Consider the following 20,965-nt stretch of genomic DNA (forward strand, 5'->3'; position numbering starts at 1 on the left):
GAGAGAGAGAGAGAGGAGAGAGATGATGGGCACGGATGGTAATGTTTCTAGTTGTCCTGTCCGTGGGGAGGGCCTGCGGGTCCTTCAGTTATGCTCACATGTCATTGGTGTGTATGTCTTATGTAACAGACTGTGTGGGTTCTGTGATCGTGTCCTCGTAAATTGGGGTGGGGGGTGTGGCCACGGGTGGCATTGTTTGGGCTCTGAGTCTCTGCCCCTGGGACAGTCTCCAATATTGAATACGTGTCTATTTCCTCGTGTGTGACAGTCTGCGGTGTGTGTGTGCGCACGCGCATGTCTTCGTATATGTGTGTGTGTGTGTGTGTGTGTGTGTGTATGCGTGTGCATGCCTGTCCTTCTGCTCTGAGTCTCTATACATCAGCAGGTACCTCAGTAAAAGTAAAGCCTGCAGGAGGACCTGTGAACCCCAGGGAAGAAACGAGGCGAACTTCGTGTCTGTGAAGATGTTGTACCTGCATGGTGTGGGCGAATGTGCCTCAGAGGGTCTAAGGTGTGGCTTTCAGAATGACCCTTGTCTCTGTCTGCATCCTGCTTGCCTCTTCCTGTCTCCATGGTAACCAGCTCCTCCGCTCCCTTCAGGAAGATGGAGGGGGAGGATCCAGACCGCAGTGGACCACAACCCCTTCCCATCCCCCTTGACTCTGGGGACAATGAGGGGGGGAGGGGACAGATGGGAGGTCACCCCATCCACCCCAGGCCATCTGCTACCCTCCCCATCTTGGGGACCTGAGAGCCAGGCAAGGGAGTGGCACAGAGCAGAGGGAGGAGCCCCCCAGCTGCTCCTACAACCCCCATCCAAGCCCCCTCTTGGAGTCTAATCTTGCCAAAGGCTAGCTGACCTGGGGTAGAAAGAGTCTTCGGAGAGCAAAATGGGTGGTTCCAGGAAGAGGGCCTGTTAGCAATGATCCATTTCAAGGAAGCCTGCCCCCCCCTCCACCCCCGACTTTTAGCAACTTCAGGCTCTGAAATTGGGTTCTCCCTGTGTTCACATTCCTGGGTCCTTGAATGAGCACTCTCCAAATTCTGGGACCTCCAGCTAGTCAGCCCAAGTTTGCGGTTCCTTTGTGTGTGTGTGTGTGTGTGTTTTCTTAAGGACAAGAAGAGAAGAATAAGACACCCTACAAGGGACCAGAAAGCTTTGTTTTTGCTCACCCAGTGTTGGCAGCTGTGGTGACTGCACTTAGGAGGCAGTTCCTGAGAACTGTTGGTTAAATGGAGTCAGTTGTGTATCAGGCTCAGTGCCATATGCTTCATTTCCCTTGGGTGCTCACTGAATCCCCCCCCAACTTCCCCTCTAGCAAGAACCCCTCATGGATTCTTCAAAGGAAGGGGGACTTAGCAGAGAAACTTCCCAGCATTCAGATCGGTGAAGGATTTCTAGTCTACCCCAAGTGATGTCAAGTTGCTGAGATTCTGTGCTCGCCTGTAAAATGGGGGCGACTAAGAATACTTCCCCAGAACTTGCTCTGGGGAGTTAAATGTGATAACGTCGGTGAAATTCTTCCCTTAGAACCAGCCCGGGCACATAGTAAGTGCTTATGAAACGCTGATGATGGACGAGGGCTAGGGAAGAAAAGAAAGAATCCCGGGTCACTTCCTCACAGTGCAGTGCGTGAGTATAGGGGGGTTGCCAGCCAACTCTCCCAGGAGTGGGACGGGGCGGGGCCACCCCGAAGGGCGTGGCCCAGGCTTCAAGGTCAGGCCAATAGGGGCTCGGAAGGGCGTGGCCCTGCCCGGCGTGGGCGTGGCCCTGCGGGTGGGCGGGGCCAGGCGCGGTGGGAGCCTCCGGGAAGATGCTCGGGCCAGCAGCCACCGCCAGCCCCGCCGCTGTAGCCACCCGCGCTGGCCGCCCCCCGGCTCCCCACTAGCGGCCGCCTCCGCCTCCCCCGACTCCGGCCAAGGCTCCCCCGGACCCCCGCCCCCAGCAGGGTCTGGGGGCTCGGCCCTGTGCCCGGGGAAAGCAAAGCGCGGGGAAGGCGGGGGGGTCTCGTGCCCCCCAGGGCCCCCCTCGCAGTGGCGCGGCTAGTCTCTGGTCTCGGCGGTCTAGAGAGAGATCCCACCTCTTAGTTCTCCCCCGCCCGGCCCGAGAGCCCCCCAGTTCCCTCCCACACCGTTCACATCCGCTCTCCAGCCTCTGTCAGCCCCCCCACCCCACCCCGGCGCGCTCCCTCCCTCCGCCCCTCGCCGGGGCTCCCCCTCCCCCACCCGCCGCCGCCCCCTCCCCCTCCCACATCCCCTCCCCGGCCCCCGCCCCCCCCACCATGAGGATGATGGCCGCCGGCGCGGTGCACGGCCTCTTCACGGCCTCCGCGGCCCCGCAGCCGCCGCCGCCCCCGCCGCCGCCGCCGCAACCGCAGCCGCCCCAGCAGCCGTCGCCGCCGCCCCAGCAGCCGCCGCCGCCGCCGCAGCCGCCGCAGCAGCCGCCGCCGCAGCAGCCGCCGCCCCAGGCCCCCCCCATGGAGCCCGAGGCCCCGGATTCCCGCAAGAGGCCCCTCGAAACGCCGCCCGAGGTGGTCTGCACCAAGCGCAGCAACACGGGAGGTGAGAAAGGGCTGCGGCGGGGCGCGGGGCAGCGGGCCCGGGGCCTCGCCTTTCTCCATCCTCCGCCCTGCCCCCCGCGGACGGCAGGTGCAAGGGCCCCGGGGAGGGGACGGGGCGCCCCTCCCCAGCGCGGGGACCCGAGAGGGGCGTCGGGGAGGGGTTCGGACGCCCTTCCCCTCGCGCGCCGGGCCGGGAGCTTTGTCTGCGTGGAGAGGGGCTGGGGGGGGAGGGGGTCAGTGTCCTTGGGGAGGGGCGCCAAGGATGGGGGGGCGTGGGTGCCCCGGGCGGGCGTCTCTGTGTCCTTGAGGGTGTGTGTTGTGACCCTCCGGGCCAGGGGTGTTCCCCCGGCCGGCGTGTCCCGGCCGTGGGGGAGGGGAGGGCGGAGCGAGGCCTGTGGCCCCGGAGCGTTCCAGCCTGGCTCCCCCGGGCTGTCCTGGGCCAGGGTTGTCCCCGCGCGCGCGCAGGACGCGTGTGTGGGCCACGGGCTTGTGGCGTGCTGCGTGGGACCGAGCCCGGGACAGTGCGTTGGGGGAAAAGGAGGGGAAGATGGGTGTGTGGAACTGGGTGGGAGAAGGTGCCGGCAGAGGCTGGTACCTGCGTGGAAAAGGGTGCCTGGGGATTGGGGCGCCCTGTGTGTCCTGGGACGGGGACGTTAGGGATAGTGGCCATGACAGGGAAGAGGGGGTGTGTGTATGGGGAGAGTCAGGCCAGGTGAGAGAGGCTCCGTCGATCAGACCCTTGGCCGACAAGGGGCCGTGTGTGTCCCCTTGGGTGGCGGTGGCATGCCGGGGTGTGTGGGGGGCGCTGAGCGGTGGCTCCGAGGGACTTTGACAGCTAGAGGGTGTGGGTATGCCTCCAGGGAGGCTGACCTAGGGTGGGATACCCGGAGGTGTGCAGAGGTGACATCAGGGGGGCGTGTGCGATGGGGGGGATAGGGGGAGGTGCCAAGGGTGTGTCGCAGGGAAAGGGATAGGGACCTGAAAAAGGATGGGGGGGTGCCTGTGTGTGACCCCGCGTGTGGGGATCTGTGTCCAGATGGGGCTGCCCAGGGGGCGCCTTTTTGTGACTGTTGAGGATGTGCACCGGGAATCAGATCCGCAGCACGCAGGGGCCGCTCAGAGCCCTGGGGTTTGTTGGGGTCCTCTGAGCCCAGCCCATTGGCTCCCTACAAGGAGGGAGACCCCAGAGCAGACAGCCTCTCTCTCCTGGCGGCAGGCGCTCACCTTGGCCGAAATCTTCGCTTCCTCCGGCCCTTTCCTCCGGATGGGGAGGGATGGGCTGGAGGGATGGGCTGGCCCTGGGCACTCCTCCACGCCCTGTGCCTGCGCAGGGAGCCAGAGCTTGGGGGAGGCCCCCAGCCCCTCCCCTTCACAGGAGCCCAGTCTATTCCAACCCTCTCAGTGCCCCCGCCCCACCAGGTGGGAACAGGAATAGGGACCCCCCTGGCCAGTCTCTGAGGGTATCCAGCAGAAATTGGAGGAAAGGGAAGTGGGGGGAGGGGTGGGAGGGAGTTTCCTGTCCTTTCTTCCTGCTCCCCCACCCCCAGTGCACACATGAGTCTGTCCCTGCAGATTTCCTCCCTCCACCCTGCCCCACTGCCATTTCCAGACCTGCCAGAGGTCCCCAGAAATCAGGGGACCCATGTTTCTGAGCCCCAGTTCGCTGGGGGATTCCATCCTTCTCTTAAAGGGGCTGAGGTGCTCAGGATCCCAGAATCTCCACCGCGGGGAGGCTGCCAAGGACAGTCCTGTCCAAGTACTTGGCACCGCCTGCCAGTCGGGTGCTGAGATATGGGTTAATCTCCCAATACGGCTCTCCTGAGAGCTGATTGGGGCTGCTGCTTCCGATGAGGTAGACAGGGTTCAGTAAAACGGCAAGCGTTTGCCGAGGTCATGGAGGCGGGATGAGGATCTCTGGAATCCTGGAGTTCTCGGCTTCCCCACTGTGCAGACTGTCACCTGTGGACTCTCCTGTTCCCCTCCCAGGGCATCCATGGGGAAACTGAGGCCTTGAGATGCCCAGGGGATGCCCTTCCTTCCCAGAGACCTCAGGGTGCAGAACTGGACCAGAGTCTGAGATGTTCAGCCCCAAACTACAGGCTCCTTCCCCTAAGGGTGCCTGGGTACACCCCACCTTTTTTCTGAGTCTCGATCTTACCACGAGGGACAGTTGCCACCACCCTCGCACTCCGTGGCACTTCAGTGAGCTCACGCTGCACCCTGAATGATCAATTTTTTTTTCCTTTTTGAGCCATATCCAGCAATGCTCCCAGGTTACTCCTGGCTCTGCACTCAGGAATAACTCCTGGCAGTGCTCGGAGGACTCTGGAATGTTGGAGGTCGAACCCAGGTCGGCCATGTCCAAGGCAAATGTCCTCCCCATTGTACTATTGTTCCAGACCCTTGTTTTGTTTTTATGGGGCCACAGCCAGCATTGTCAGGTATCACTCCTGTTCAGGAGATCATATGGGATGCTGGGAATCGAACCTGGGTCAATTGTGTGCAAGGCAAATGCCCTACCTGCTGTACTCTTGCTCTGGCCCCAAGAATGATCAGTTCTTACTGTGGTTGATGTTGATGGTGTGGCCCAGTGCCCAGCTGGATTATGGAGAATGCAGAGCAGAGGCATATCTTTAAGCCTCAATGACCCCATCCTGCAGCCCATCTTCCCTGTGTAAAAGCGAGGCCCAGAGAGGTTCAGGAACTGACCCCCAGTCAGTCAACCAGGAAAACACAGCTGAGTGATGGCTTCCAGCCCAAGAGGCGAGATCCACGGTCTGGGGAACACTCAAGAGAGCTTTACTTTCTCGTGGTTGAAATGGGGCTCTCAGGGGGGAGGGTCTTGTTCAGGGTGTCGCAGTAGGTCATGTGGATGAAACTCTTAGCTGCTGATGTAGGAGCGAGTGCTAGGAACTGCGGAGCACAGTGACAGGCAGGTAAAGTCTATGGGGAGTACCATGGAGAAGGCCACAGGGGGAGGCCACAGGAGGACCCTGGAGGAGGCTACTGGGGGGGGTGGTCATGGGGATGGAAGAGCATGCAGCACTCAAGGTGGCTTGGCTCAAGAGTTGAATGGAAAACCCAACTGGAAATCACTGGGAGCAGTCAGTGACCCCAGGCTGATGAGACAGAAAATGTTCCCCCAGGGTACAGAGAAGAACTTTCTTTTCTTTCTTTTTCTTTCTTTCTTTCTTTCTGCCTGCTTGCTTGCTTTCTTGGCTTTTTGTTTGCCATATCCAGAAGTACTCAGTTACTCCTGGCTCTGTGCTCAGGAATCTCTCCTGGAAATGCTCTATGCTATATTGTATACTATAATACTATACCCATAGTATCCTATGGGTACCCTATGAGATGCTGAGGATTGAACCTGGGTTGGCTGGCTGCAAGGCAAATGCCCTCCCCGCTGTAGTTTCACTCCAGCCCTGAGAACTCTCTTTTTTAAAAAAGCAATATTTAGTTTGTGTTTTGGGGTCCACACCCAGTAATGCTCTGGGGTTACTCCTGGCTCTGCACTCAGAAATTACTCCTGGCGGTGGTTAGGAGGAGAACCATATGGGATGCCGGGGACCGAACCCGGGTCTGTGTGCAAGGCAAGCATCTTACTCACTGTACGCTCCAGCCCCGAAAATTCTTTTCATGGGTGGGGGTCTCTTAAGCAGGGCTCAGGGGGCCTGGGGACCATTTGTGGTGATACTTGCCCGGATCTGCATACCTGAGTGCTTGGTGCTCTGGCCTGATCTGTGGTGCTGCTCAGATCCTGCTGTCTGTGGGATGACTAGGCAGTGCTTAGGACTGGGGTCTCCCTTGAGGTGCCAGGGACTGAATTTCATTCAGTAAATCACAAGTAAATCATGAGTTCCAGCTTCCAGCTCTCACCCTGTATCTGGTGAGAACTCTTCTGGGGGGAAATGTAGGGACTCCCAAGCAGTGCTCAGGGAGCTGAGGGGAACCACTGAGTGTTTTGTAGTCAACACAGAACTCAGAGACCACTTGGTAGCAGGGATCAAACCGGGTCGGCCGCATACAGGGCATGTGCCTTAGCCCCTGTACTATCTCTCTGTCAGTCCCCCAGACACCCCCTACGTCCCCCCCACCACATGGCTTCAGTGACCATACCTCTAGTTGTATCCCCCCGCTCTGTTACCCCTGTATACCCAGGAATAGCATAAACATCCACCCCCAAGCATAACACAACCACCAGGTCCCAGCAGGTCCTGGTCCCAATGCCCTTTAGGTATTTGCAGGCACATCTGGCAATACTCAGGGCTCACTCTCATTGGTGCGCAGAGAACTATATGCGGTGCCGGGAATTGAACCAAGGTAAATGGCATGTGAGGCAAACGCCCTACCCCCTGTCCTCTCTCTCTCTCTCTCTCTCTCTCTCTCTCTCTCTCTCTCTCTCTGGGCCCTAGTGTCCCTCACTCTTTTTTCCTTTTTGGCTTTTCGGGTCATACCTGGTGATGCTCAGAGGTTCCTCTTAGCTCTGCTCTCAGGAATTACTCCTGGCATTGCTCGAGGGACCATATGGGTTGCTGGGGATTGAACCCAGGTCGCCGGTGTGGAAGGCAAACACCCTATCCACTACGCTATCACTGTCTGGCCCTGTCCTGCTCTCTTGAGGAAAACCAATACCACAGGTAAGGTATGACGGCCCTAGAGAAACAGTCTCCTTTCTGGTTAAGAGGTGGGAACCTCTGGTAAATTATTTCACTGCTCTGAGCCCCATCCCCCTCCTCAGCAAGTGAGAACCCTAAGAGCTAGCTCCCTGAGGGCTCTATATGGATTCTGTCGGCTTGTGTCTGTGAAGTGCACAGCACCCAGCCGGGCTCTGGGTGGTCCTGGAGAAACAATGGTTGTGGTTCTTATTACTGTTATTTAAGGCAGGGGCACCACATCCAGTGGCGTTCAAAGCTTATTCCTGGTTCTCTACTCAGGGATCCCTCGCGGTGGTGCTCAGGGGATTGTATGCAGTGCTGGAACTGAACTCCGGACCATCAGTGCATTAACCCTGGTGCTATCTCCCGGGCCCCATCATCACTATTATTCCCAGGACTGCCGAGGATGGCAGAGTTGTGTCTCAGCAACCAGTGACCCTTCCTTCCCCAGCGGCCTTCCTCTCACCCAGAGACAGTGTCACAACTCCAGGGCAGGGTCACACCTCCACCATGGTGTCCCTGCACCAGCTGAGGTTGTATAGCATTTCTCACACCCAGACGGGTGAGACCTTACACGCTGACATCACCGGCCCGGTGGGCCACGCCCACACCACGCCCACACCGCCTCCTCTGGGCTCTCTGAAGCCCTGGTAACTTAGCACAGCCCGAAGCCCCCTCTTGTCCCCAACCGCTGCCAGAGTACAGACCATGAGTCTGCCTCGCCCCCTGCAGAGAGCAGGCTGTCTGCGCATTGCACCCCAGCTTTGGTTCCTCAGATAGACTGTCACTTGGAAACACCTCTACCCCACTGCCTCTGGACTTACGGGTTAATGACCTCTGTGGGATGGGAGCGACTTTCCAGGGGCTATTCTGAATCGAAAGGAACACCCCAAATCTGACCGTGAGGTAGACATCGTGTTTTTGTTTGGTTTGGTTTTGGTTTAGTTTGGGGGCCACACCCCGCCGTGCTGGTGAGGGGGCTGTCACTATTAGGCTGTGCTCTGGGGACACTGCATGCAGAGCATGAGCTCAGCCCTCTGAGCCGTCTGTCTCCCTGGCCCCTTTTGTTTCTTGGTTTTTATTGGGCTTGGGGGAACCACACCCAGTGGTGGTGCTCAGAGGCTGTTTTCAGTTAGGTGTTTTTGGGGCCGTTCCTGGTGGGGTTCAGGGAACTGCATGGTGTGGGAGAGGACCCTCCAGCATGTAAGGCCTGCTCTCCAGCTCCCCAAGCCATCCCAAATTCCCAGACACCCAGAGCATTCATTCCTGAGGGGCTGGGGACAACCAGAAACAGAGGTGACAAGATCACCTGTGCGTGGGAGTTGGAGTTGACATCTTCACTTTGGGGTGGCCCTTCATGAATCAAAGGGGCTTCCAGGACCCGAAGGGGGTTTGAGGGCAGGGGGAGGAGTGGGGATGATTGCCAAAAAGTTCTGGCTTAGGTAGGAGGCGAGCCTTGGGGGATGGGTCGGGGTTGGAGTGTCAGTCTCTGGTTCTGGGGGTTCTGCTGACATGTGAGATCGTCTGTTGAGGCCTGGGAACTCAAGGCCTGAAGAGGGTGGGGGACGGGGTGCACGTGGAAGGAAATGCCCCCAACCGGGAGGACAGAGAGAAGATTTTTAATTTTTTTTTAGGTTTTGGGGTCACCCTTGGCAGTGCTCAGGGGCTACTCCTGGCTCTGCTCTTAGGAATCACTCCTGGCAGTTCTCAGGGGACCCTATGGGATGCTGGGGATTGAACCCAGGCCAGTCTCATGCAAGGCAACCCCCCTCCCCGCTGAACTATTGCTCTGTCCCGTCAGACAGGAGATTCTAGAGGGAACTAGGACACCCTGGCAGCCACAGTGACAAGACAAAAACCCCGAGTTCTGGGCTACGGTGTGCAGAGACCCTAACACTCTCCTCTGGACAAGCCTGAGGAGCTGGGGACAGAGCCCCCTGGACACCCAGGGAATGCTTGAAGAGTCCAGAGCCAGGCTTATTGCAAAGTGTGGGGGCCTCCCCAGCAGTGCTCAGGGGACCCTGGGGCCACTCTCCGTGTGATCCTCGGCCCACCGGGTGAAAGCGTTTGGAGCTGTTCAGTCCCTGCCATACTCAGGGGGTCTCCAGCTTACACCTAGCAGCTCCTGGGGGGTCCTTGTGGGGTTGGGGTTCAAACTCAGTGGTTCCTGCAGAGCATATGTCACCCCACACACACACAGCCCCCCTCAACTACAGAGCTCTCCTCAGTCCAAGGACAGAGTTTTGGTTTCGTTTTTGTATTGGGTTTAGAGTCACACCCCGTGGTGCTCAGGGGCTACTTGGATCACTCCTGGCAAGGCTCAAGGAGCACTATGATGCTGGGGATCAAACTGGAGTTGCCCACGTGCTAGCACGCACCTTACCCGTGGACGATCTTTCTAGTCTCAGACAGGTTCTTTCTTTGGAGAGGAGCCACACCTAACAGTGCTCAGGGATCACTCCTGGCAGGCTTGATCCTGGGGTACCCTACGGGATGGCGGGGATTGAACCTGGATCGGCTGTGGGCAAGGCAAATGCCCTTCCCGCTGTACTATCACTCCAGCCCCTCAAACTCCAATTCTTCACAGTTGTTTTTCTTAGTTTCGGATGCCAGACCGGGCAGTACTTTGGGGCTATTTCCTTGCTCTGTGCTCCTGGCGATGCCTTTGCAAGGATCACACCCAGGCCTCCTGTGGTGAGGTTTGAGAACATTCCCAGACTTCCAGGGGTTTCACTGGGGTGGGATGCACGTGATGTAGTGCTGGGGGGGGGGGGGGCCAGGGCCTCGCACACGTGCCTGGCATGTGCTCTACCACTGGAGGTCCCTCCCCTCACCTCTCTGATGGCTTTGAAACGCCCTCTTGAAACAGATGTTTTTACGTGTTCAAAGTGAGTGGGATAAATGCTTGATTTAATCTGTCTTTTTTCCTGCCACATCCCCAGATCCCTGAAACTAGGTGTAGCACTTGGTGGGGGTTGTTCAGGAGGTTTTGCAGAAGGGAGAGAGGAAGGAGGGAGAGGAGAAGGGAGTGCACACGAAGGAGACATGGGACAAGGGTGGGAGAGAGAGTACAGCGGGGAGGGCACCTTCCTGGCACACAGCACACCCAGGTTAGATCCTGGACATCCCACGGCGTCCCCTGAGCACCACCAGGAGTAATGCCTGACTGCAGAGCCAGGAGTGGGCCCTAGCACCTCTAGGTGGCCCAAAGACAGACAAACGACCAAAAACAGATGTCTTAGGACACATGAATGGATCAAAAAGCTGTGGCTCCGGGGCTGGAGCGATAGCACAGTGGGGAGGGCATTTGCCTTGCAAGCAGTCGACCCGGGTTCAATTCCCAGCATCCCATATGGTCCCCTGAGCACTGCCAAGAGTAATACCTGAGTGCATGAGCCAGGAGTAATCCCTGTGCATTGCTGGGTGTGACCCAAAAAGAAAAAAAAAAGAACCCATGGCTTATGTTACACAGTGGAATATTTCTATTTCCATACAGCCATAAGGAAAGATGAAATGTTTCAGTTTGCTGCTACATGGATGAAACTGGAGCCAAAATAACAAAAAAAAAAAAAAAACCCTGCACTGTAGCACTGTCCTCAGTTGTTCATCAAGTTGCTCAGGCGGGCCCAGTAAGTCTCCATTGTGAGACTTCGTTGTTACTGTGTTTGGCATATTGGTCAAGGGTAGCTTGCCAGGGAAAGCAGGGAGTTTGAGGTATACCCAAATGGGAGGTGGAGCAGGATTTCATCTCTGTGTAGGAGAGCCCACCGACCTCAAGAAGCAGGGGAAAGCCAGCCTGGGCAGGGGCTGGAGTGATAGACAGTGGATAGGGCACTTACCTTTCACGCTGCCAACCTGGGTTCTATTCCCAGGATCCCATAAGGGTCCCTGAGTGCAGAGCCAGGAGTAACGCCTGAGAAAAGTTGGGTGTGGCCCCAAAGCACCTTCCCTCCACACACACCAAAAAAAATCCAGCTCAATCAGCCCCCAGGGTAAGGATAATGGAAGGAGGTCTCCCAATAGAATCCCAAACCCCAGAGGTTCACCTCTCCTCACAGAACCTTCATGCCAGACGCTGATGGTGAAACTCTCACTTGTATCAGGCCGGAGAGACAGTACAGCCAGGGATGGCACTTGTCCTGCACGTGGCAGACCCGAGTTCAATCCCTGGCGCCACCAGGAGTGATCCCTGAATGCAGAGCTAGCAGTAAGCTCTGAGCACCACCAGGTTACCAGGTAGGGTGTTTGCCTTGCACATGGCTGTCCCAGTTCGATTCGATCCCCAACACCCCAGCACCACCAGGAGTAATTTCTGAGTGCAGAGCCGGGAGTAACCCCTGAGCATCGCTGGGTGTGACCTCCTGCTCAAAACAAACAAACAAGCAAACAAACACAACAGAATCTCGTGTGCATGAATCAATGGCTTTAGCGCAGGATTTGCGTTTGGGAGGCCCAGGGTTCTATCCTTGGCATTACAAGGTCCCCAAGTCCTTCTGGCTGTGGCCCACCCAAACCCCAAATAACAGTAATAATAGTTGTGAGAGTGAGGATGAGGGCATCGAACTTTTGTCACGTTTCTATGTCCTAAATGCTGCTGTGCACACAGCGCTGTAGCATGAGAATAAGGGTTGAAACGGGCCAGGGAGGTGGCTTAGAGGGTGGAGAGTACAAAGCCCCACGTTCGATCTCTGTCACTGCATGGTTCTGAGCACCATCAGGTATGATCCCTGCCCACCCAAAATTCAAAAGCCATTTCCCTGGCCCATGCAAAGTACTTGGCAGTTCATAGCCGACTGAATCATCAGTAACCCTGAGAAGGTGCGTTATCTTGTCCCCATTTTGCAGGTGGGAAAGTGGAGAGACCCAGCTAGGTTCCATGACTTGCTCAAGGCCACACAGCCTGCCATGACAGAAAGCTTACTCGGTCTCAGGCTGGTACTGCCTTGTCATGGAGAAACCCTTGGACAGTACTGGGGGGGAGCCCCAAAAAAAAACAGATATTGGGTGGGGGCACCCCCAGTCTTCTTCAGAGGAAATGAATATTTTTTTTTTGCTTTTTGGGTCGCACCCAGCGATGCTCAGGGGTCACTCCTGGCTCTGCACTCAGGAATTACTCCTGGCAGTGCTTGGGGGACCATATGGGATGCGGGGAATCGAACCCGGGTCAGCCGCATGCAAGGCAAACACCCTACCCGCTGTGCTATTGCTCCGGCCCAGGAAACGAAAATTTCTTATATTCAAAAAGGACTGGGTGGGGGATTGGAGTGATAGTACAGCGGGTAGGTTTGCCTTGCACATGGTTGTCCCAGTTCGATCCCCAGCACCCCAGCACCCCAGCACCACCAAGAGTAATTCCTGAGTGCAGAGCCAGGAGTAACCCCTGAGCATCGCTGGATGTAACCCCAAAAGCAAAATAATAATAATAAAAGACCAGGGGGTGGGCCATGAAGAGATGGTATAGCAGCAAGGAAGGTGTTTGGCACTGCATATGGTTCCTCAAACCCGGCCAGGACTGACCTCTGAACACCACTGGTGTGACCCAAAAACCTAAAATAAATGTTTTTAAAGCAATAATAGGTGTGGGGGTGTGGACCGTGGAGCTATGGTACAGCAAGCAGGGAGGAAATCTTCCTTGCATGCGGCTGACCTAGATTCAATCCCGGGCACCCCATATGGTCGTCTGAGGACCTCCAGGTGTGGGTTTCCCCCTAGAAAAAAGATACTGGGGTAAAGTTATGGGGGAAGGAGAGTGTCTCCATGCCATCTCCTTTCCCATCTTTTTGTTTGTTTGGGGGGCCCATCCAATTGTGCTGAGGACTTACTCTTGGCTCTGCATTCAGGGATCACTCCTGGCTGGCTCGGGGCACCAGATGGAATGCCGGGATTGAACCGGGGTCAGCTGCATGCAAGGCAAGCACCCTCCCCACTGGACTATCTCTCTGGTCCCTCCCTCCTCATCTTATTGAACCTTCAAGTAGTGGAAAACTGAGCCTCCATTTTAGTAACAGGTTTTGCACCAGGGCCAGGCAAGGGGCACCTCTGTGAGCAGGAAGGAAAGTGAACTAGGAGCGGGGGGAGTGAGAATGATTGATGGGAGGTGCCCTGGGTGGAGTGATAGCACAGCGGGTAGGGCATTTGCACGCGGCCAACCCAGGTTCGATTCCTCCGTTCCTCTCGGAGAGCCGAGCAAGCTACCGAGAGTATCCTGCCCGCACAGCAGAGCCTGGCAAGCTCCCCGTGGCGTATTCGATATACCAAAAACAGTAACAAGTTTCACAATGGAGACGTTACCAGTGCCCGCTCGAGCAAATCGATGAACAATGGGAGGACAGTGACAGTGACAGTGCCCTGGGTGTAATGATCTAATGGGATTAATGGGTGGATGAGGAAAATCTAAGAGGATTGTGGGCAGCTCAGAGCAGCCCCTTAATTCTGCACCCCTCATATCCTCCCCTCCCCCTAAACCCTCCGTTTAACACCTCAGGAAATCTAGAACCTTTCATCTTAAGAGATCAGGTGGGGATGGGCAGAGCACCACCCACCCCCATCCTATCAGTCACTCCCTGATCCAGTCTGTATGTTGCAGTAATGGAGGGTGCTCGCACTGGGCTTGATGCTCAGAGAACTGTGTGGCATTAGGGATCGGACCCAGGGCTCCCGCATGCAGATTATGTCCACTTGTCTTTTGAGCTATCTCTCTGGCTCCTTGACTTTTTAGGGGGGGCGTTTGGGCCACACTCAGTGGTACTCTGGAATCACTCCTGGTGGGGAGCCCTTTGCGGTGCCGTGGAATCACAATAGGTTTGGCTGTGTGCAAGGCTGTACTCTCCCTCTACACTCAACTTTTTCTTCTAAGCAACTAAAACTTTTGTTTTGATTTGGGGCCACACCTGGCTATGCTCAGGGACTGTTCCCCCATTCTGTACTCAGGAGTCACTCCTGGCAATACTCAGGGGACCAATTCAGTGCTGGGGATTTAGACTAAGGTTGGCCACATCAAGGCAAGCAACTTATCTCCAATTCTATTTCTTTGGCTCATTAAATATATATTTTATATGTAAAATACACATATGTGTATATATACACAAATATATATATATTTAGGAATGGAATGATAGTACAGCACACACAGCCGATCTGAACTCTATCCCTGCACCCCTCTCTCCTCCCCTGAGCCCCTCCAGGAGTTATCCCTGAGCACTGCTGAGTATGGCCTCCAAAATAAAACTATTAAGAGAAAAGCAATTTTTTGTTGTTGTTTTGGACCACACCCAACTGTGCTTAGGGTCCCAGCGGTGCTCAGGGCTCTGTAGTCAGGGATTACTCTGGAGGGCTCGGGGGATCCTATGGGGTGCCAAGGATCGAGCCTGGGTTAGATATATGCAAGGCAAATGCCCTCCCCACTGTACTATCATTCTGACCCATGAACAACAACTTTTAATGTCTCACATGAAACTCCAACATACAGGCTGGGGTGATGGCACAAGACTCCCCAAGTTTGATCCTTAGCATCACATACCATCCGACCCCCAGCGCTACTAACTGTAGCCCTGGCATCCTCCAGCGTAGCTGGGCTCAAGCAACAACATGTCACCAGTTCAGACACTGAACAGGCTGACCTACACAGCCAGTACAACTTGATGGAGTATCACTGGAAATATTCCCCAGGTTCCCTATACAGTGCTCAGGAGCACATGAAAACAGACACACACACACACACACACACACACACACATGCACACACAACACAAACACATGAAAAGAAAAAGTTGTAAAACCACTCAAGTGGTCAGAGAGCCTCATCTTTGGTTTTTGTTTTTGGGTCACACCTGGCAGTGCTCGGGGCTTATTCCTGGCTCTACATTCAGTGATCAATCCTGGTGGGGCTCAGGGGACCCTGTGGGGTGCTGGAGATCAAATCCGGGTGAGCCACATGCAAGGCAAGTGCCGGCCCTGCTGTACTATTGCTCCAGCCCAAGGCTTCACTTTTGGAAGCAGAGTGGCATGACTTCCCTCCTTCCCCCAGTGTCTTTGGCATGCCCTGTGCTGCGCACTGCCAAGGGACCCTGGCACCCATGTGACTCTCTCTGCTACGTTGTTCTGAAGGTATAAAAGGGGAACCATTCCCTTCAGGTGCTTGAGGAAAACTTTATTTAAGAAGGGCCTGGGGAACATGTGGGATGTTCTAGGAGAGAAGTTCAGGAATAGGAGAATGTGCAAAGGCCCTGAGATGTGTGTGTGTGTGTGGGGGGGGGGGGGGGTTCTGGAGAATAAGAGGAAATTGTGTTTAGAGCCCCTCCAGGAAGACAAAGACTTGCTGGGTAGATGGGTAGAAACAAATTGAATGTAAATGTTCTTCTAAAGAGAAGGCACCAGAATATCTACCCTGGAAGGATTTAGGGCCAAACTTTGGGTTAGAGGATTAGGTTAAGCTAGAAAGATGGTTCACTAAGTAGAACAGGCACAGCAGGGAGGGCGATTGCTTGCATGTGGCCAACCTGGGTTTGATCCCCAGCACCTCATATGGTCCCCCAAGCCCTCCAGGAGTGACCCTTGAGTCAGAGCCAGGAAAACCCTGAGCATCGCTGAGTGTGGCCCAAAAAAAAAACAGAAAAAGAGTTCAAGCACAGGATTTGCATGTGGCAGCCATAGGTTTGGTCCCTGGCACCGTATAGTCCCCTGAGCACTGCAGGAAGTGAGCATTGGCTGGAGGGATGCCCAGGTACCCTCAAGAGGAGAAATAAATAGAGTCCAGGCAGATGATCAAATGGCTAGGGAGCATCCTTTGGCATAACCCAGAGTCTTGGTTCTGTCGGTTCCCTGGTAATGCATGATCCTATAAGCATAGCCATGAGTAGCCCTGAGCACTGCTGGGTGTGGTCCAAAAACAAAAAAGGAAGAAAAGAAGATCAGGGTCAGAGTAATAGTCAGCAAGGAGGGTGTTTGCCTTGCATACAGCTGACCGGGTTCAATTCCAGCATCCCATATGGCCCCCTGAGCCCCTCCAGGAGTAATTCCTGAGTGCTGAGCCAGGAGTGACCCCTGAGCATCACCAGGTATGACCCCAAAAGCCCAAACAAAAAAATCAGTGTCAGTTGTAATCTTGAGGCTAAAATACCAACTGAATGCTGCATTGCGCCCTGCACTGTCCTTGGGCCGAATGGTCCTTGGCTGCCAGCAGAGACAGCTAACAAAGAAGGGCCAAGGAGGAGCAGAATTGCTGCCCGTTCTGGAGCCCTGGGACGGCCAGGCGGGCAGTGCCCTTGCACTGTGCCCTCTGTGCCTTCATGTCCTCTTGGTGAAAGTGGAATTCCTGGGACTGGGATGATAATACAGCGGGGTGTACTGAGTGCAGAGCCAAGAGTAAGCCCTGAGCACTGCTGGGTGTGGCCCCAAAATGAAAAAGTGGAGCTCATTCCCTCCAACCCCCAACCCCCAGCTCCCTGGAGGTGGGGGAGAGCGTGTGACTGCATAGGCGGGAACCTGAGTTCCATCCTGACGCCTTCCACCACCGCCCACCAAATCCCACAGAACCTCAGCACCGCTCCAGAGAACAGCCCTCACTTCTTCCCCCCACCCCTTAGCTGCTTCCACTGAGCGTCCATCACCTCTGGCCTGGATGTGGCAGCCCCTGCTCTGCACCCCTAGCTCTTGCTTGCACCCCTTGCTTCTCAAAGTCCATCCCCTTGGGTCCATCAGAGGGATGGAACCCATGCCAGTCACATTCCTCTACTTAGCACCTCCTCTGCTGCCCCCAGAATTAGCATAAGAGCCTGAGACCAAGGAGGAAGGTGCTTGGGGGTGGGGTGGGCCATAAGCCCACCTCGTTCGGTCCTTCCCCGCTCCCCTCCTCTCTTACACAACCTCTTCATCACTTTCCAACCACCACAGCTCACTCTACCCCAGGGCCTTTGCACTGGCTCCCTTCACCCTCCGTAGTTGAGCACAAGGTGTTATAGGCATTCAGAGCATGGACCAGGATGGGCTATCTCAGGCCTGTCTCCTACCAGCTATATGATCTTGAACAGCTTCTTCACCTTTGTTTCCTCATTTATAGAATTTTTGTGGGGGTAACGGGGTAAAGGATGCTAGTGATTCTGGGGCCTAAATGTACATGCAAGGGCTCAAGCCCTCAACCTCCAAAGCATGTACTTGCCAGGTTGAGCCACCTCCCTGGCCTCAGAATGTTTCCCTTCTGGACCACAAACAGCTGTGCTGGTGGAGCTTGGGGCCCCCTGTGCACGGTGCTGGGAATCAAGCATGGTCCACTCTGAGCAAGGCAAGTGCCTTACCTGATGTACTATCTCTCCAGCCCTGTTTTCTCTCTCTCTCTCTCTCCCTCTCTTCCTTCCTTCCTTCCTTTTTTTTCTTTCTTTCTTTCCTTTCTTCCTCCTCTCTCTCTTCTTTTCTTTTTAGTTTTTGAGCCATACCTAGTCATGCTCAGGGCTCACTCCTAGCTCTCTGCTCAGGGATCATTCCTGGCAGGCTCAGTGGACCATACGAGGGGCTAGGGATCAAACTTGGGTCAGCCACGTGCAAGGCCCTTCTTGCTATGTACTATCGCTCTGCCCCGTCTTTTTTTTTTTTTTTGGGTAAAGTACTTCCCTTATATGGTCCGCGTTAAAATGACAAGCACTCTTCTTTGGGAAGTGCTAAGCTGAGTCAGACCTAGCAGAAGTGTTGGCTCAGCAGTGATGCTGTCCCCTGTATCCTTCTGGACGTCTGGCCCCATCGCTCAATTTCCCTCCACAGCCATTTCTGTCACCCCACATCCTTTGTGGGTTTTTTTTGTGCTTTCCACGCTAGGACATAAAATACACAGCTTGACCCCGTTGGAAACAGGTAGCTGAACCAGCTTTTGGCTGAATCACTCTCAACCTTGTCTGCCCTCCTGGGGCAGGCGTGAGGTCTGCCTTTTTGGTGACTGGTGGAAGCGTTGCCAAGCATGTAGACTGGAGCTGGGGTTTGTGGCTAGGAGGAGGGAAGGATGGACAACATTTGTTTTCTCTCTCTCATGCTCTCTGGCATTTTTGGATCATACCTGGTGATGCTCAGGGGTTATTCCTGGCGCTGCACTCAAAATTACTCCTGGGTAGTGCTCAGGACCATATGGGATACTGGAGATCAAACCTGGGTCAGCAGTGTGCAAGGCAAACACCCTACCTGCTGTATTATCCCTCTGGCCTCCTTCCTTCCTTCCTTCCTTTTTCTTCCTCCCTCCCTCCCTCCCTCCCTCCCTTCCTTCCTTCCTTCCTTCCTTCCTTTTTCTTCCTCCCTCCCTCCCTCCCTCCCTCCCTTCCTTCCTTCCTTCCTTCCTTCCTTCCTTCCTTCCTTCCTTTTTCTTCCTCCCTCCCTCCCTCCCTCCCTCCCTTCCTTCCTTCCTTCCTTCCTTCCTTCCTTCCTTCCTTCCTTTTGTTTCATTTTGTTTTAGGGCCACACCTGGCGATGTTCAGAAGTTACTCTGGCTCTACATTCAGGGATCACTTCTGGAAGTGCTGGGGGTGGGGGCATATGGGGGCCCTTCAAAGCTTGGTTTCTTTTCCTCCTCCCTCTCCTCATGCTCCAACATGTTCCCATGACCCAGTGGGGTCCTGGGTCCACTCCATGCCTGTGGCTCCCTGGCTGGTGGGTGGCATCCAAAGATAGAGAACCCTCAGGGCTGACTGATCTCTCTCCGGTTGGTGTGCCCCACAGAGGAAGGCGAATACTTCCTGAAGGTGCTGATCCCCAGCTACGCCGCGGGCTCCATCATCGGCAAGGGCGGCCAGACCATTGTACAGCTGCAGAAGGAGACCGGAGCCACCATCAAACTCTCCAAGTCCAAAGACTTTTATCCAGGTGAGTCCCAGTCTGGGTCCTCAGTGAGCGGGCAGGGCGGCCCCAAGGCTGGTGCTTACCAGTGAAGGGTGGGGGAGAGGTGGGGGAAGGGTTTCCCTCCCCAAGTGGACAGCACTGCCCTCAGCCCCAGGGCCCAAGCCTGGAGCAGATGGGCGGGGTGGAGGTAGGGCCAGACAATGGGCTGCTGCATATTCATGAGCTCATTTGCATGATGCGCTGGCAGATGTGCCCCTTCCCACACACCTGCCTCTGTGGGGCGGGGGAGGGGAAGGAGAGGCAGGAGGCAGGTGTCAGAGTGTCCCTTGGGGTTGGAGGGAGGCAGCCATCCGCGTCGTGACACCCTCCCTTTCTGCTCTTTCCCTTTGCGTCTGTCTGTCCCTCTGTCTGTCGTCCTCCTGGTGGGGGGGGAACGAGGCTTCCTGCTGACTCCATCCCTTCTTCTCTCCACAAACACACTCTGCTCCCACCACTGTCTCTGCTCCTGGGCTTCTCTTTCCTCCTCTTCTCTCTCTCTCTCCTCTCTCTGTCTTTCCTTTCTGTTCTCTCATTTCCCCATCTTTTCCTCAATCCTCTCCTCTCTCTCTCTCTCTCTCTCTCTCTCTCTCTCTCTCTCTCTCTCTCTCTTCTCTCATCTTTATTTTGTTTTTGTTTTTGGGTCACAGCCAGCGGTTCTCAGGAGTTACTTCTGGCTCTGCGCTTAGGGATCACTCCTGGTGGGGCTTGGGGGGACTGTATGAGGTGCTGGGGATTGAACCTGCGTCGACCACAGGCAAGGCAAAGTGCGTTCTCTCTCTGGCCCTCTCACTGTCTTTTTGACCAGGACATGGAAGCAGCCCTCATGGTGCCTGTCTGTTCAAGGACACCCTAATTTCTGTCTGCTGCGACTCCTCCGTCTCTCCCTTTATTATTTCATCTTTCTCCAAAGTCTTGGTTCCCCCAGGGGGAACCATCCCCCATCCAAAGCTGACTCCTTTATCATGCCTTTTCTCCAGCTATTAAGTACACACACACACACACACACACACACTCACACACACATTTTCCAGAGGTCCTTGGTCCTTGGGGTCCCTCTCTGTCTCCTTCCTGACCCCCTTCCGAGACCCCCTGCCTGAGCTTGGACACCAGGAATCCCTGGGACGCCCCTGGATCTCGTCTGCCCTGGAGCTGGTTTGAGCTCATCCTTAATCCCTTTGGATTATTGTAGGCCAAGCCCCCATGCTGTAGCCTGGCTCAGGACACTCATTTTTATTCTCTCTGTCCCCCTACTCCCCTCCCATCTCACTAAGCAGCTTTGGCAAGAGGTTTTATGGAAAACACAAAGATCCAGAGAACCAGGCACACACACACACACACACACACACACACACACACACACACACACACGCCCTTTCTCTTCCTGGGTCAGTTGCCCGCATTCCACCCCTTTAGCCCCTGAATACTTGTGAGCCCTCTGCTTGGCGCATTCCTCCAAAAACACTTGATGCCTCACCCCTAAGTCACGGTCTGTGACATGAGCAGTGACATACCCCCCCAGGCCAGAGTCACACCCCAAGGTGAGGCAGCTGAGAACCCCGCTGAGGAAGGGACAGTCTTTAGCTCTCCTGGGCCTGACTCTATTTACACCCACAATGAGAGGTCCCCCACTTCTGTTGCAGATCCTGCAGACTGTCTTAGAGAGCCCCCCAGCATCTTAGTGCTGTCCCCAACTTCCTGGGACCCACAGGAACACGGAGATGTGACTGCTTGGGCCAAAGAGAGTATTTCCCTCTGCCCCTGACTGACATCCTTACACCCTTTCAGCCCTTCAGTGACCAAGACACCTTGGTCTGTTTTAATTTCTTTGCTTTTTTTGGACTACACCAGCGATGATCAGGGGTTCCTCCTGTCTCCACACTCAGGAATCACTCCTGG

The 20,965-nt window shown here is 55.5% G+C and overlaps 1 protein-coding gene across 1 annotated transcript in view; it reads left to right on the plus strand.

Annotated features, from left to right (window-relative positions):
- The first annotated feature begins 2,359 nt into the window (after positions 1 to 2,359).
- NOVA2 (NOVA alternative splicing regulator 2) overlaps positions 2,360 to 20,965 on the plus strand; it is a 38,898-nt gene continuing 20,292 nt past the window's right edge. Inside the window, exons 1-2 of the mRNA XM_056137177.1 lie at positions 2,360 to 2,562; positions 18,911 to 19,054. Of these exons, the coding sequence (XP_055993152.1) occupies positions 2,478 to 2,562; positions 18,911 to 19,054 (229 nt within the window). The 5' untranslated portion in view covers positions 2,360 to 2,477. The remainder of the gene's footprint in view (positions 2,563 to 18,910; positions 19,055 to 20,965) is intronic.

This window comes from Sorex fumeus, unplaced genomic scaffold (assembly GCF_029834395.1).
Source record: "Sorex fumeus unplaced genomic scaffold, SorFum_2.1 ptg000122l, whole genome shotgun sequence".
NCBI classification, from domain to species: domain Eukaryota; kingdom Metazoa; phylum Chordata; class Mammalia; order Eulipotyphla; family Soricidae; genus Sorex; species Sorex fumeus.